The sequence below is a fragment of the Typopeltis vanoorti genome, chromosome 20 (assembly GCF_054136105.1).
Source record: "Typopeltis vanoorti isolate ZY-2024b chromosome 20, IOZ_Tvanoo_1.0, whole genome shotgun sequence".
In the NCBI taxonomy this organism is placed as follows: domain Eukaryota; kingdom Metazoa; phylum Arthropoda; class Arachnida; order Uropygi; family Thelyphonidae; genus Typopeltis; species Typopeltis vanoorti.
In genome coordinates this window covers 24,967,761-24,981,279 of record NC_143568.1, presented here as the reverse complement: position 1 = coordinate 24,981,279, position 13,519 = coordinate 24,967,761, and the positions used below count along the sequence as shown (strand labels likewise).

The following is a 13,519-nucleotide window of genomic DNA, read 5'->3' as shown; positions in this document are numbered from 1 at the left end:
AAACAAGAAAAAAAAAAAAAATTATTATTATTAACATTTGACCTCCATGGAGTCAGAGACTCATCACGGGAGGTACCAACTATTGCATACATCCAACCATGTCTTAAACTGATTCAATGTGTCTACATCCACAACACACTCAGACAATGCATTCCACTCACCAACTACCCTCCATGCAAAGAACCTGCTTCTCACTCCTTTGCTCACACCCTCCTTATACAGTTTCCAGCACTGGCCTCTTGTTCTACTCCCCTCTTCCATTCTATGAAAAATCTCTTCCATGTCTACCTGATAACAACCCTATATGTCTCAATCCTATCCCCCACCCCTCTTCCTCCTATTCACAAGGCTCTGCAACTTATTCTCTCAATTTGTCCCTCGTACTCCACATTCCAAAGACCACTGACTACCTTTGTGAATGATGGTAAAGGAGTCACATCGTCGCTACTGGCTGCCTGGTGAATGATGCAACAACTGAACAGGACAAAACTTGTACATCCATATATAGCAAAGATAGATGGCTTGGAAATAAGATGTTTGTTTCATTTTCTTATTACTTATTATTACTAAAACAGTTGATAGTGCTTGTTTGTTTATCTCATTTTTAATTGGTATCACTCTACTTAATAAAATTGTATTCTATTAAGTTAAAATATACAACTCAGCGAAGATGTTGGATATGTATTTATTTAATTATTTTTAAGGTGAGCTCTGGGTTATGTGCTGGTAAAAAGTCATTGGCATACCACATTTGGCATGTGTGCCAAGGGTTATACTTGGGTCAGAGCACACTAGGGTGAGAAACAAAGCTTAAAAGACCCAAATGACAATGGGCTAGTCATATTACAAGAAGTAACATTCAAGAATGAGTGAAGTTGATATCTGAGTAGTATTCCAGAGATGGAAACAGAACCTAGGACAAAAGATCACAGTAGAAGGTAGCTGTGAAGAAGAAGAAATTATACATAGAATTCAACTTTGTTGGGTGGCCTATGGAAAAACACCATGAAGCACACAAAGGAAACATTCCAATCTGCCTCAAAAGAAAAATATTTGACAGTTGTATATTCCAATCATGACATATGGAAAATTAATCAACAATTTTCCAGAGGAAATTGCAAAAATCACTTCTCAGTATTACCACCAAAGAAAGAAAGCACTATACTTGGGTCAGAGCTCACACTAGGGTGAGAAACAATAATAGCCATTAAAAGACCCAAATGACAATAGGCTGGTCATATTGCAAGAAGTAACATTCAAGAATGAGTGAAGTTGATATCTGAGTGGTATTCCAGAGATGGAAACAGAACTACAGGAAGACCAAAGAGATAGTGGAAAGATGAGATTAAAGAGATGGTTGGAACTCAGTGGCATGGAAAAGCTCAAGAAAGGACTGAATGAAGAATTTTGGGGATGGCCTTTGTCCAGCAGTGGACAGAAAAATGGCTGATGATAATGGTGACCTGGATTTCAAAAGGATGAATTTTTGAAAAGGATCTAGAGAGAGAAGCACTTAAGGTGGTGTTTAGGGTCTCTGGTATGAGGTCAAACTGAGTGGATACCATTTGCAAAAACTGGTGGATAATGAGGGAGGAGAAGAAGAGGTAATATGTTTTTCTACTCAACAATTTTTTGTTGAGTAGAAAGAGATGGGGTAGAACAGGAGGACATCTTTTGAAGTGCAAGATTTTTAGTTTTTTGCTTGGTGAGTAGTGATTTGATGGAATACATTATCTGGGAATACAGTGAGTGCAGAAACAGGCAATCAGTTCAAGACATTGCTTGATAGGCACTGCGTGTGACATTAAAGATTCTCAGATGCTTCCAGTTTAACAGTATTAGAATAATTGCAATAAGTCTTTTAATATTTCTTAAAAAATCTGGAAAAAATTCTATTAGTGTTTATGAAAAGTTCATATTATATTAATATAAATTAAAAATAATGTAAGAAAGAACTTACACTTCCATTATAGATTTCCAGTCCTAAAGAAGGAGTTTCATTAGCTTCTGTAAGACTGAGAAGAATACCATTAAGCCTTGTGGTTTTGAACTCGAACTGAATGTCTAACTTCATTCCAAGATTGAATTCATTGTCTGTGTGAATAAATTGTTTGGCATTTTTATAACCAACAAATTATATAAAAGTGAATTTAAACAAACAAAAAAAAAATTATGCATCAAATAAAAACAAATATTAATTTGGCTGCATTTCCTGTATTTTTAATATGCTCTACATTTCATGGACAAACAAGTACAGAATTCCGAGGAAGAATAAGAAGAATAATGCTTTTGCCCCAAATTCTTCATAAGTATTATGTCGTGGATGTGTGCTAGAGAAGACTAGAAGTGTAATGCCATAGCATAAAGAGTTGGTGACAGATGTTCTTGAAGCTTTGAATACTTGTGTACTGCAAGGTCTGTTGATATGCTAAGCATATCTGCACACATTAATATACCAGGAATTTATCTGACATTACACACAGTGGCTATTGTTCATTTCTGTTAATAATTGGTATCTCTCTCACACACAGTGTTTCAAGATTATGTATAAAAAATTCACTGACATATTCTAGGAGTGAACATTACAATAAAATATATTAATATCATTTTCTAGAGTGCTATGGGATAATAACAAGATTCAATGGGAGAAATCTTCCTGGACTATAATACCTGTTATATATTCTTCTTCTTAAGCCTCTTTCCACCTGATACTGAACCTATATCTCCCCCTAAACTTTCTAGTTATTATTAATATTATGATTCAGGCCTCTATGGAGTCACAAGACTCATCATGGGGAGGCCCACCCTAGAAAACAGACTATCATACCACACCTTGAACCACTGACCTCGTGCTCTCACCACTCTATCAGGCAATGCATTCCATGGTTAAACCATCCTCCATGCAAAGAAACCACTCCATACCCTCTTGCTCATGACTTCCTTTTGCAACTTCCAGGGATGGCTCCTTATCCTCGCTCCTTCCTCCTGTTCCACCAAACTAAAGAACTTCCCGGTGTCAACTCTATGACAAACTCTCGACAGTATAAAAGTCTCAATCATATCACCCCTCCTTCTATCTACCAAACTCTACAATCCACATTCCTCCAGCCTATCCTCATAGCTAACATTGTGCAGTGCTGATATCTTTGTTATCCACCTCTGCATTTGTTCCATGGTTAACTTATCCCGTTCAAATCCTGGGGACCAAATATGAGCACAATAGTTCAGGTGTGGTCCGATCATGGCCTTATACAATAGAATTACAATTCTTTTATCTCTGCAGGTTGGCATCCTGCATCAGTTCTCTGGGTTACTTTCATTATTCATTACCTTTGCATTACCTCCCCTGAATTTCAGCTTTCTATCAATCATCATCCTCCAGATACCTTGCCTCTCCCACTTCCTTCAGTCTATTTACTCCCACAGAGTAAATAGACTGAAGTATATATAGCCTCCCATCGATGTATCCCAAACTTCAAAAACTTTACATTTTGCTGCATTAAACTGATACCCCCCATTTATTTGCCATTCTGTCCAGTTTATTCAAATCCTCTTGCAGGCTACCATATCTGCACCATTACTAATAACCATTCCCAGCTTCACATCATCTGAAAACAACTGAATTTCCCCCTGCAATCTACTGACAGTGTCATTGATATAAGGATTAAACAATTCAGGTTCTAGTACTGAGTCATGTAGGACCCCACTTGTAACCTTCTGCCTCCTTGTGCCCCCCCCCCCCCCCCACACACACAACTATCAGATAGCCAATCTTGAATCCAGTTCACCAACCTGATATCTAAACCCATGTGCTGCAACTTAAATATCAGCTTATCATATGGTACCCTGTCAAATGCCTTGCCTTTGAAAAATACAAAAAAAATGGCAGAATATGCCTTTCCCTCATCAACTGCTCTTATCACTTTATTATAAAAGACAATCATATTACTAAAGCAAGAGCACCCCTTAACAAATCCATGTTGACTCTCACAGATAACATTACCCTCATCTGCCCAAAGCTGTATATGGTCCCTCACTCATTTCTCCAAGATCTTTACAACCACTAATGAAACACAAACTGATCTATAATTTGATGCTTCCAGTCTGCTATACACCCATATGCAATATCTTCCAATCCTTGGGCACCTTTCCTTTGGCCAGACTTCCATTGAAAAGCCAGGTCAATGGAGCTCTCAGTTTTTTAGAACATTCTCTTAAAATCCACAGCAAAATCCAGAATACTCAGTATTTGAAACACATTCTCTTCTTGTACTTCTAAACTTCAAATCTGGCCTATCCCTCTAGTATTAAAACCTACTTCTTCAGGATGAAATATCCAAGAAATTGTTCATTGAACAACTCCACTGTCACTCTATTCCATTTTTATTCAACAATGGTATTCTTCCACAATCATTTCTTCTCCTGCTGGTCACATAACAAAATAATTCCTTAGGATTTTCTTTGAATCTCTGGCTAGTATTTTCTCATATTCTACTTTCGCCTTCTTTATCATACTAGCCACTCTCCTGACTACAGTGTTATATTCTTCATGTAACTACCCTCCACCTCTCTCCTTATATCTCTTCTATAACCTCTTTTTTACCTGCAGTTCCAATTTGATAGTGTTTGCCATCCACATTACACCAAATTGTGTTCTTCTCTTTGCTCGTGGTATACAATTTGCTATTGCTGCTTATAAATATTACTTCACAAGTTCCCAAGCACTGATGATATATCGTCCTTCTAATTCCTCCATCCATGGAACTGCTCCAAGCTGATTTCCAAGACTATTATAATCATCTGAATTATAATTCCACCTTAATTCCTTTATCTTTGATACTCTTGCATATCTTCATCTTCTAAGTCAAAACCACATGGTCATTCTTTCCAAAGGGGCCAGAGATGCTATCTCAGTCATAATCAAATCTTCTGATATTATGACTAAATCTAAAACTCTTGAACCTTGCGTTCCTTCTAGTACATGTTGCCTAAGATATTTGTCCCTCAAGAATCCCAGAAGTTCCATTCCTTGACTAATACATGCAGCAGTTGCCTCTTCCTAATTTATACTGCTGTAGGTAAAATCTCTGTAGCAATCATTCTTTTTGCACTCACCAAGCTTGATTCCCTAAATATCTTCTGCTCTTCACTCTCTATGCTGCATGGCTTATAGCAACATAACACTAAATATCCTGTCCTGCCCATCTCTACCTTATACAGCATGCTTTCAGAACCACTAGTGTCAATGCCCTCCAAATCTTCCAATCTGAGAGGACATAACTCATCATTTATCATAAGCAGGACCCCACCACTGCATTTGCCCATCCTATCCTGTCGAAAAATGTTATACCCTGCTACATCTATTCCTGTCAGTATGTCATCTTCCATCAACTATTATTATTATTATTCCTGACACCTCCAAGGAGTCCGAAGACTCATCGCGGGAGGACACCTACAACTGTCTCAACCACTACACCGAACCTCCATTACGAATCATCTCCATCAACGCCATCTACCACCCACCTCCTCCACCACCACAACTAGTATTTTTTGTCTGTAAATTGCGTGTGTTCTGAGGGGCCGATTTGTCTGTATGCGGGATGAAAAACCCGAGTTTCCGGGAGAAAAAACACTGCTACCTCCGTATGAGATCGACTAACTCACCTTCGATTGAAATCATCCAGATAAAGATTCCTCCCGCCGCGACTAGAATCGAACGTAGGCCTATTCCAATCGAAGGGCGCAATGTGCCGTCGTTTTTCCAATTGCGCTACGGAGGCGAATTGCGCTACACTATGTCTGAGAGATCCCAATAATCTTTGGACAAGCTGATGCTCTTAGCATCATGAATTCAACTCCTTTATTCCAGATACTCCTGGCATTAGTATAAAGAATCAAGGCATTGTCACTGTTTCTATACTTATCATTACAGCCTCCTCCAGATTCCACTAGATTGAGCATATAGTTCTGTCTGTCTTTAGCCGATATCCTCCACCTCATGCCAAACCTTTGTAGATCATCCCTCTGTTAAATTGTGAATGAAGAATTTTATGATTATTAATACTTCATTCAAGATCTAACACAAATTGCATATCCTGAGCTAATTTTACTCCTAAGTAAATTCTAATTTAAATACTTACTGTTATTTTTTTATTAAAATAATAATTGTAATTTTTTTTAGTTATTTATTCTGTATAAATTCATTATATAATTTGTAAATGTATCCTAAGTGGACTGTAATATGTGCATTTTATTTATTGTAAATGAAAGAGAAAGTAATTTTATGCAATTCTTCTGATTGAATTTGATTGGCTGTTGTCAAGGAAACGGAGTTAATTTTAGATAGCGCGTGCGTGGAGCGTGAGCTATGGTGTTCGAAGGGAGAAGGAGTTGATATGAGCTGAACTGGCTAGAACCAGATTTTGGTGGGAAGAATGAAGGTATTTTATTGGAAAACGAAAGTAAACAGAGAAGAAGCATTCAGGACAGCATGGAGTGAAGTAACGGGTGGCAGTAAAAGGAATTTGGAAATGCCATAAATAAATTAAGAAGGGACTGGGAAATTAATAGGCAATTAGGAATATTTCTACGGAATTCTAAAATTACGTCGAATTCCAATTGTTTTGAGGAAGAATAGTGCAAAGCTGAAATTAATGCGTAGAAGAAAATAAGGAATAAGTAGATTACCTGAAACGAGTGTGTCAAGACTTGTGAAGCTCTATGTTTAATATTTCAGTTATATAGTGACGATTCCTTTTGAATAGTGTTACTTCAAAGTGATAGTTAACTTCAGTTTTAAGTGTGCCTATAGTGAATCCAATGGGCAAAGGATGTAACCCGGTAAGAGCAGTCCATTTTTTTATATTTCAGCGTGAAGAAATAAGAGTTAGCTCCGATATATCTTAACATCAACTGTGGCGTTCTACTAAAATTAGCCAAAGTATGGAGCTTTCAAGTGTTTCCCCCTTGAAGTGATAACTGCCTCATAATTGAATTAAGTGTTTGTTGACTAAGAGAGAATTAGAGAATTCTACTTTAAGAATATTTACTGTAAGATTCTGTAACATTAAACTGTGTGAACCATCTTCAATTATTTGGATGAATATACTATTCACAGCTGAATGTGCGATGCCTAATGTTTTATGTTTGTTATGAGTATTTGGACTAAGCTGATTTGCATTAGCTTGTTTTTAAAGTTTTACTTAAATGTACATGTTCTATAACCCTGTATTAAATGTTTATTTTATTGGATTCAATTTGTTGTTTGCCTGATTTTTCTTCATTGCACTGCTCATATTGGACCTTGCAGAAGCCTTAAATATTAATTTTAAACTCTGCCTGTAGAAAAGTGAGATTGCTGAAGTTAGTTGATGATTGATTCCACTATACTATATAGACTAATCTGAATATAGGGTGACGCAGGATAATATAAATTTCTCTATATTTGGATTAGTAATCAACCAACAATTAATTAAAATAATGAAAAACAGATAATTTAAATAAGAACTACGTTCTAACAAGATGGCAGATTCAGACCCAGGATGTACGACACAACACCTCCATCTTGTTCTTTGGCAACTTTTCCTTCTCTTGGTATCTGTTCAGTGCATAATTTTTCAAACATTCAATTCAGTGAGCCAAGCACTGTGAAGAAGAGCTCCTGATTCAGATAAGTTATTCTAGGAATAATTAATTATATATGCATAATTGTTTGAGTAAGAGTGGCTGTAAACGTTGTGCACTACCAGTATTATTAGTGTGGGGGATTTTTCTTGCCTAAACTTAATTACGAAATCGTTATTATTAGACCTAGTAACCTGCAGTAAAAAAAAAAATGGCGGCGGCATTGTCATTCCATGATTTTAATTTGGATTTCAGTCGTTTCGTTAAGTGTGAGGTGTGTTATATGTATTCCTTCGATTACATAAATGATCTGTGGATGTTTAGCGTGGATGGAAGAAGGGTGTGTGCGAAGTGTGATCTGAATGAGGAACTGATGAATGCAAATATGAAATTGATGACAGAAAGTGTTAGTAACAATTGTGTCACGAGTGCACGTTTGAAAGAGAAGGATGGCGAGTGGGAGAGGCAAAAAATTTTTAAAAATCAGGAAAAAAGAAAACGAGCGATTTGAAAACCGGAACGGATGTTAAAGGGACAAAAGTGAGGCGAGAGTGGCAGAAAGAAATGAAATTGAGAGAACGAATGAAAGTAGAAATGGCGTGACGCAGAAATCGTAAGTGAAAAAAATCGAAAGAATAAATGATAGCGAAAAAAGAATGAATGATGGCAAAAGTTGGACACATGTTGGACTGAAAGTACTGAAACAAAGAAGGACGAATGAGAAGGAAAGTGAGAAGATGGGGTCGAGAGTTAGAAAGTTAGAAAGATTTAATGATAGAGAGAATGTGTCGCAAGATTCGGAAAGTGAATTGGATTGGATGAAGCAAGAAATGAAATGGATGCGGAATGAAATTAAGAGAATTCAGGTCAAAACTATTAAAATAAATCATGATGGCATGAAAGAGTTAACGAAAGATGAGCGAATGGCGTTGTATGGCAACTCCATTATTAAAGGTGTGCTAGAGGATAAGATGCACAAGGTATGTTTTCCAGGCGGTAAAACGAGTAGAGTGATTGAGGCATTGGATATGAGGTGAGAGCGAGCAAAAGAGTTAATTGTATTAATTAGTACAAATGATTTGAGAGAGTACAAAGAGCATGTCAGAATGAATGTCAGGAGGCTGCTTGGAAAGATAAAAGAGAATAGTGTGACAGGAAGGGTAGTCAGTGTGTTGCCTAGGTATGATTGTGGTGAAATGAGGCGGAGAGCAAGGATTATGAATGATATTCTGGCTGAAATGTGTGAGGAGATGGGAGTACAGTTTGTTAATGTGTGGAATGAGTTTGAGGGACGAAGTGAGCTGTATGGGAGCGATGGACTGCATTTGAGTAGTTATGGTGTGAGTCGCTTGGAGTCCTTGCTGCTGGAAGGTAGAGAAGTGAATAGAGAGAATGAATCAGATCGAGAGGGGAGTGATGTGGAAGAGCAGGAGAGTGAGACAGGAGAGATTGAAGAAGGGGAAATGAATGGGGAAGTGAGTGGTATGAGTATAGAAAATGAGAGAATGGGTGTGCAAGAGGAGCAGGGAAACGGGGAGGCTCAGGGTGGACAGGGATACACAGCGTGAGAAAAGTGGATGCTCCAAGAGGAGGTGAGAGCATGTATAGGCAGGAAAGAAATGGAATGACCAGGGATCAAGAGGAAACAGATGAAATTGAAAAGGGTTCTAAAATGAAGAAGCAGAAAGGGAAATGGCCCCAGTCCAGCATGGAGAGATCACATCGAGTGAGTGGTATCAGTGGAACTAGCTGTAGATCCAGAAATGAGCTGTTGTGTTTGTATACCAAGTATACCAAGCTACCAACACAGGAGTGTTGGTAGCTTGGTATACTTGGTATAATTTATTATAGTCTGACCAAGTGAAAAATAAACTTTCAACATCTTTCTCTAAATCCAGAGTAATTTAATAAAAAGGTGGCACACTGGCAGCTCCTATAGGAGGAGATGACCTTGCTAATGCTTCTGCCTTGGTATCTCCACTTGGGCCTGGCTCCCACTGAAGAGACCTCAATAAAGGTCGAAACTAGTCTGGGTAGTGGCCCTTCCCTTAATGCATAACATTATACATATCCGCAAGGAGATGTGTTTTGCATTATGGGAGATACTGAGACAGGAGTGTTGGTAGCTTGCTCCACCTTTGCAAGGAGTCACCTGGTGTTTTACCACTTTACCCCAGTCCTGAAGATACTTTCAGGCACAAACGTTTTTGCACACACTTGGATAAAGGATTAAACTAAATTTATTATAGTCTGACCAAGTGAAAAATAAACTTTCAATAATAATAATAAATATAAAACTATATCAATGTCAACTTTATCTATATCAATATATACACTGGACATCTGTAATCCTCTGCAGTACATCACACTTCATCAGAATATTGCTTCCACATACACTAAATGCTGGCATCACTCAGTCAGCCATCTCAGTAGCCAAGCTACCAGCTACTAATCTGCTCTCCTCAGTTTCAACAATATTTTGCCATGTGATATTTATCAAGTGACTTAGTAAAATCTAGAAACATTACCATATATTATGTCTGTCCAGTACAGCTGTTACCCTATGCTGGACAAGAACAATGCATATTATGGTAATTTTTCTAGATTTTAAAGTATATACATACATGTTTCTTTATGAAATGCTGTTTACTGGAAATATTCCTATTCTCATCAACCCACTTTTGTATTCTATTTCTAATCAATTTTTTACTTCCACACCGAAAACACAAACCAGTTTATGATCTGCTGCTATTAATTTTGAATTTTCTTCTCTCACTGAAGACACGACACCACACCACACCCTTCCAACCCTTGCAGTGGCTTATTTCCTATTTTCAGGAAACAATTCAGTTGTTTGAAGATAATGTTGTTTGTAAGATAAACAGTGTTTTTGTGCAAGCTATTAGTAAATACAATGAAATCCATTAAACTTCATCTTATTAACATCTGGCCGACTTAATATTCCAATTCACATTTCTCAATGTCAGTTCTTCCATTATCATATTCAATGCTATTTGCCTAAAATATTATTCAAAGTTATTCAATGAACATCAACTAAAGCAGTCTTCCATGCACAACCTTTCTTCTACCAGCCACAAAATTAAAAAATTCTGTCAGATTTTGCTTTACTTTTTCTACCAATCTCTTTGCATATGGTAACTTTTCCTCTTTCACTATGTCTGTTACTTTCTGGCCTGAACCTTATACTCTTCATGTAGCTTCTAAGTACAAAGCCTCTTGTAGAAAGTATTTTCACTTGGTTACAAATTAAACTAAACTTACCAAGAAATTATATACTTGTTTAATCATTATTATTATTATTTGTGACCTCTAGGGAGTCAAGTATTCATTGAGGGCATCCATACATCACTACACCAGCTATCATGTTGTCTTTTAAACGCATTCACACTAGGTGCAAATTTTAACAGAGAAACAGTTAAAACTCACCACTTCAACAGAGAAAGTGTTCCATTCATTCACTGCTCCATGAGAGAAAATCTAGATCTTACTACTTTCTTAACTATGCACAAACTTAACTTCCATGGATGCCTCAAGTTCTCTCCTACCCTTCCATACAATTATTATTATTATTATCATTATTATTCTAAGATTCTGTGGAGTCACGTCACAGACTCATCTAGGAGGTCCTTTTTTTCATACACACAGTTCATCATATACCATACCTTAAACACATTCAAATTCTCTGCAGACACCACACTCTCAGGCAATGCATTCCAATCATTCACAACTCTCCATGCAAAATACTTGCACTCCCTTGCTCACACGCTTCTTATACAACTTCCAGGGATGACCTCTTGTTCTCTCCATTTTATGAAAATCTCTTCAATCTTAATTCTATAACAACACCATACCAACTTCTATGTATCTATCATATCAGCTCTCTTCTTCCTGTCCACTATACTGCAAACTGCATTGTCCCAACTTTTCTTCATATTCAAGATTCCAGAGATCAGAAACTATTTTGGTCAATCGCCTATGGACCCTCTCCAACATATCTTCATACTTTTGAAAACCAGGTGACCAAATCTGTGCACAGTAGTTATTAGGTGGCCTAATCAGAGCCTTATACAATGCAACAAGAATCTCCTTACTTTTACAAGTCAGTGTCCTCTGTATCATTGCCAGAATTCGTTGTGTTGTCCTCACAATTTTGGCAATGTGTCCTCTAAATTTTAGATTCTTATCCACCATCATCCCAAGATCTCTTATTTCCTCCACATCCAACAATATATCCCCAACAAGAGTAAATTCTACATTCCATCTTTGTTTTCCAAATTTTAAAACCTTACGTTTCGCAACATTGAACTGGCATCCCTACTCCCATGCACATTCACTCAGTCTATTCAAGTCTTCTTGTAAGGCCACATCTTTACTGTTCATAGTTTGTCCCAGCTTTGCATTATCTTCAAACAACTGAATATCCCCATCCAAATCTTCCTCAATATCATTAACATACAGATTAAACAGCAATAGCCCTGAAACAGACCCCCTGAGCCACACCATGCGTGACTTTCCTTTTCTGGGATATTGCTCCCTCATACACAACTTGTTGATTCCTATCAGACAGCCAATCTCCAATCCAATGCACTAGTCTAATATCCAATCCCATCTGTTCTAGTATGACCATCAACTTATCATGTAGTAATCTGTCAAAAGCTTTTGTAAAGTCTACTTGTGTATCCATCTCCCACATCCAATGTTGCTTTCACCTTCTTGTAATAAATAAGTATATTACTAAAACATGACCTCCCTTTAGCAAATCCATGCTGTCCATCAAAAATAATACTATTGTTGTCAACCCAATTCTGGATCATGATTCTCACCAGTCTTTCCGACACTTTAACCAAAATGCCTGATACACAGATTGGCCTATAATTTGATGACTGAATTCTGTCACCTCCTTTATGAAGCAGTACAATCTTGCCTTTGGAACTTGACCCAGTGTAAAACTTGTGTTAAACAAATATGTCAAAGGCAGATGTCATCTCCCTGGCACATTCCTTCAAAATATGTGGTAATATATCATCAAGTACCACAGCCTTATTAATATCAAGTTTACTTAATTCCCCATACATCTCTATCTCACTCACAGTCAGTCAGTCTCTACCTCCTTATCATCCACTGCTCTCAACCTCTCCATGATGTCACATTTACAAGGATGAAAGAACCTTATGAACTGCTCATTAAATATCTCAACTATATCCTCCACAGTTGTTGTCCTTATACCATTTTTTCCTCAATGCCATTCTATCATGATCGTCCTTATTTTTTGCTGGCTACATATTGAAAGAACTCCCTAAGATTTTTTTTTTTTAGCTTCATTAACTAATCACTGCTCATATTGAATTTTGCTACCCTTACCAACTGAGTCACTCTCCTTGACTGTTCTTTGTGTTCCTCAGTAATGAAATATTGATGAAAAATTTCATCAGATAATAATCTATAATGCCCATTCAGAAGTTTATACACATCTGTCATATCACCACTCTTTCTCCTGTTTACCAGGATCTGCAGTTCACATGCTCTCAATCTGTCCTTATAATCTACATTTCATAATCCTAATATAATAACTCTTCTTTGCACCTTTTGCACAGCTTCTTTATCTCCTTTGAACCAAGAAGACCCAATCTGCACACAGTAATGTGCAGATTGGGTCTTCTTGCATTATAGGATACTAACTTTGTATTATAGGATACTAAGGAAACTGATGTGATGTCGACAGCTTCTATATACAAGTAGTTTAGTCATGAAGATACTTCCCATGCAGAAACCTTCTTTGCTTATACTTCGATAAAGTATTAAACAAGAATAAGATTCCTTATAAAGTTTAATTTAATTTACATTTCTCTTTATACCTCCTCTATAATATTCTCCT

At 37.1% G+C, this 13,519-nt stretch overlaps 1 protein-coding gene across 1 annotated transcript in view; it reads right to left on the bottom strand.

Annotated features, from left to right (window-relative positions):
• The window catches only part of LOC150095284 (laminin subunit alpha-1-like), a 1,249,242-nt gene that overhangs the window by 53,844 nt on the left and 1,181,879 nt on the right, over positions 1–13,519 (bottom strand). Inside the window, exon 63 of the mRNA XM_090410638.1 lies at positions 1,961–2,094. Within this exon, the coding sequence (XP_090266764.1) occupies positions 1,961–2,094 (134 nt within the window). The remainder of the gene's footprint in view (positions 1–1,960; positions 2,095–13,519) is intronic.